General features: G+C 62.8%; 1 protein-coding gene across 1 annotated transcript; it reads right to left on the reverse strand.

Annotated features, from left to right (window-relative positions):
• Window positions 1–6: 6 nt before the first annotated feature.
• Window positions 7–2701, reverse strand: NICN1 (nicolin 1). Its single transcript, XM_035901495.1, has 5 exons — window positions 2527–2701; window positions 2247–2360; window positions 1791–1862; window positions 380–484; window positions 7–248 (listed from the first exon to the last, which is right to left on the reverse strand). Exons 1-5 carry the CDS (start codon window positions 2584–2586, stop codon window positions 207–209), a joined length of 393 nt encoding a protein of 130 aa, XP_035757388.1. The 5' UTR covers window positions 2587–2701; the 3' UTR covers window positions 7–206.
• Between the last annotated feature and the right edge of the window lie 25 nt (window positions 2702–2726).

A 2726-nucleotide genomic window follows, 5' to 3' on the forward strand; every position in this document is an offset into this window, starting at 1 on the left:
GCTGGAGGGCATCGGGGTGGGAGAAGGTCCCAGGGGGCTGTGGGGTGGCAGCACTACCCACCACTGCCAGCCAGCGCAGCAGGAGTTGGGGAAGGGGCGAAGGGAGGGCCTGGAAACCCCCCCAGGGCTGGTGCAGGAGCACAGGAGTCCGCTTGAGTCCCCAGAGTGCAGAGGAGCTGGCTCCCTCTGGCCAGCACCAGCAGGGCTCACGTGTAGGAAAGCAGGTTGATATCATAGCAGCCATCCACCTGGAAAAGAGGAAAAGCATCAGTCCCTGCACAGCACCCATCGCGCTGCTGGGACCCCCCACCCCAAGCCCCCTCCCCATCCTGAGATGCAGCGAGGCCGGAGCCCCCGTGAGCAGGGTGGCGGGACTCACGTCAAAGCGCCCGATGCGGGCAGCTGCCTGGCGCGCCCGGATCACCTCCGTCAGCACCCACATTTGCTGAACCTCTGTAGACACCTTCTCTGGGTCAGGGAGCTCCTGGAAAGAAGTGGGCACAATGCTGCAGAGGGGGGATGGGCCGGATCGCCCCAGGCTCGGGCAGCAGTATGGCCAGATGGCGGTGCCCCCCAGAGAGCCAGGCACTATCACAATGGTGCCCACATTCCTGACCTGCCGGTGGTTTCCCAACACAGGGTGAGCAGGGCCCCGCTCTAGGAAAACAGTCAGCTGGGGAAATGGGTGACCCTGAGCCCCGGCACCAACAGCCCAACTCTGCTGGCGGGCATCCACGGCAAGGACAGAAAGCAGATTGCTGGCTAATGATTAAAAACCTAATCGCACAGTCCAGAGTTTCCCAACAGCCTCCCTCCAGGGCACTCCCCGGGGCCTGGCAACACAAACCCCGCTGCGGGCACTGGTTCCCCTGGGACCTTTAGTCAGGTGGGACTCACAGGCTCAGCGGCAGCTCTCCAGGGCAGGGCAAAGCTCTTGCGCCGCCTCTCCCCCGCCCAGCCCTGCCCGTGGGCACCGGGCCACTGGTGGGTGCCTCGTGGTGATACTGGGAACAGCCAAGCCAAGAGCAACTCCCGGCATCTCCCCCGGATCACCCCTTGCCAAGGAGGATGTGATCCAAGAAATCAGCAAGAGACTGGGGTGTCCTCCCCAGGCTGCTGGATCCCCATGGACAGACTGGAGCTCCCACACCTGCCAGGGCTGGCAGAAGCCTCAAAGGTGCCCCCAGCACCGAAGTCCAGTGGTGGCAGAACTGCCCCAGAGGTGCTGGGGCACATGGCACCACTCCTGCCCCAGCCTGCTGCTGGGCTGATACAGCAGGTTTCCGCGGGCGAGCCGGCTGCCTGCCCCTGCTGTGCTCTGTCTGGACTTTGCTCACCAAAGGCCGCTGGCCAGGCAGATGTGGCTCACAAGCTGTAAACATGCGCCATGGCTGTGACCTCCCTCTGCCTGCATGCTGCGCCAGCTGGGCGACGCGCTCCCCAGTGCACACCCTCTGCAAAGCGCCGAGGACCAGTGGCCAGGACCACCCTGTCCCCATGTGTCCTGCCAGCTGTCTGAGCAATGCTGCGCACCCACCGCTCCCACAGGGACGTTCCTCTCCCCATACTAGAGGGCAGGTAGATGTAAGCATTGCCTCAGATCACATATCCCCGTGGAGATATTTTTCTTCTGAATGCTGCAAACTACTTCCAGCACAAGGCGGGGCATTTTGGGGCTCCACAGCTATTCCCAGTGGGAGCCTGGAGCTGATGGGGCCAGCAGTCTCGCGACTTTGTGCACCCCATCCAGGGCCCTCCTTCCCCATAATACCTCAGCAGGGACTACTCACCCCGTGCAGGCTGGCTGGCTGCTCCGGAGGGCTCAGCTGGGAGAGCCAGGAGGGGAAATCCTTCTGGGGGCTCTGAAACAGATCCAGAAGGGTCACACAAGGGATGTTGCCAGTCCCACCTCCATCCCTCACACCATGCAGCGTGCTGTAGTTTGGAGCCCACCTGTATTTATCTTGGTATGGGTGTAAGTATCGCTTTACCGTTATTCACGGGAATTTTGTGGTTAGCGTGGGTGTTTGCAACCCGTAATTTGTTGCCACAACCTCCAGCTATGTCCTGCTGCTCAGACAAACACCCACCTCCAAAACAGGCAGGGCTGGGGCTGGCTGGAGCAGTTCGCCCCCGGCCCCCAGCAAGGGACAAGGACTTGGACCCACATCCCTGCAGCCTCCAGAGGGAGCCTGAAGCCCCTGGAGCTGCACTGGGCAGGGAGGGCAACACTGGCACGCACTCACCTTCTGTCCAGGGGGGAAAATCTGCAGCTCCTCGATGGTGAAGTGGAGCCAGACTGGGGAGGGCTGCCGCAGGATGAACCGCACTGCCGTCACCTGGTCCACGTCACACAGCATCTGAAGGAAAAGGAGAGGCACTGTGCATGCCAGCCTGCTGCCGCTAGGGGGGCATGGTGGGGTATTGGTGCAGGACCCCAGGGACCAGGAGCTGTCCTGGGGCAGCAAAGAGGGGTGAGCCCCAGCGGCTTGGGCAATGCCAGGGCCACTGTCTGGCCATGCCAGCCTGGTGGCGGTGGAGGGAGAAGTAGTCCTGAGAGCCCTCCTCGGTGTGCGGGCAGGGCATCAGGCAGAAGTCCCGCAGGCAGGTCACCCAGCGGCGGGAGCCGGCAGGGCCAGGGCGCTGCACCCGCACGCTCAGGAAGGCTGTGTAGAAGTTCCTGAAGACGATCTCCTGCACCTACAGGATGGTGGCTGAGGCAGCAC

Source organism: Egretta garzetta, unplaced genomic scaffold (assembly GCF_000687185.1).
Source record: "Egretta garzetta isolate BGI_Z169 unplaced genomic scaffold, ASM68718v1 scaffold861, whole genome shotgun sequence".
NCBI classification, from domain to species: Eukaryota; Metazoa; Chordata; class Aves; order Pelecaniformes; family Ardeidae; genus Egretta; species Egretta garzetta.

Bases quoted from the DNA above. Each gene is read 5' to 3' on its own strand.
- NICN1 (XM_035901495.1), bottom strand. From the start codon at position 2,586: ATGCCCTGCCCGCACACCGAGGAGGGCTCTCAGGACTACTTCTCCCTC. The intron at 2,361-2,526 runs GCTGGCATGGCC...CTTTTCCTTCAG, and splicing joins TCTCCCTCCACCGCCACCAG to ATGCTGTGTGACGTGGACCA. The intron at 249-379 runs GTGAGTCCCGCC...CCTCTTTTCCAG, and splicing joins CCCGCATCGGGCGCTTTGAC to GTGGATGGCTGCTATGATAT.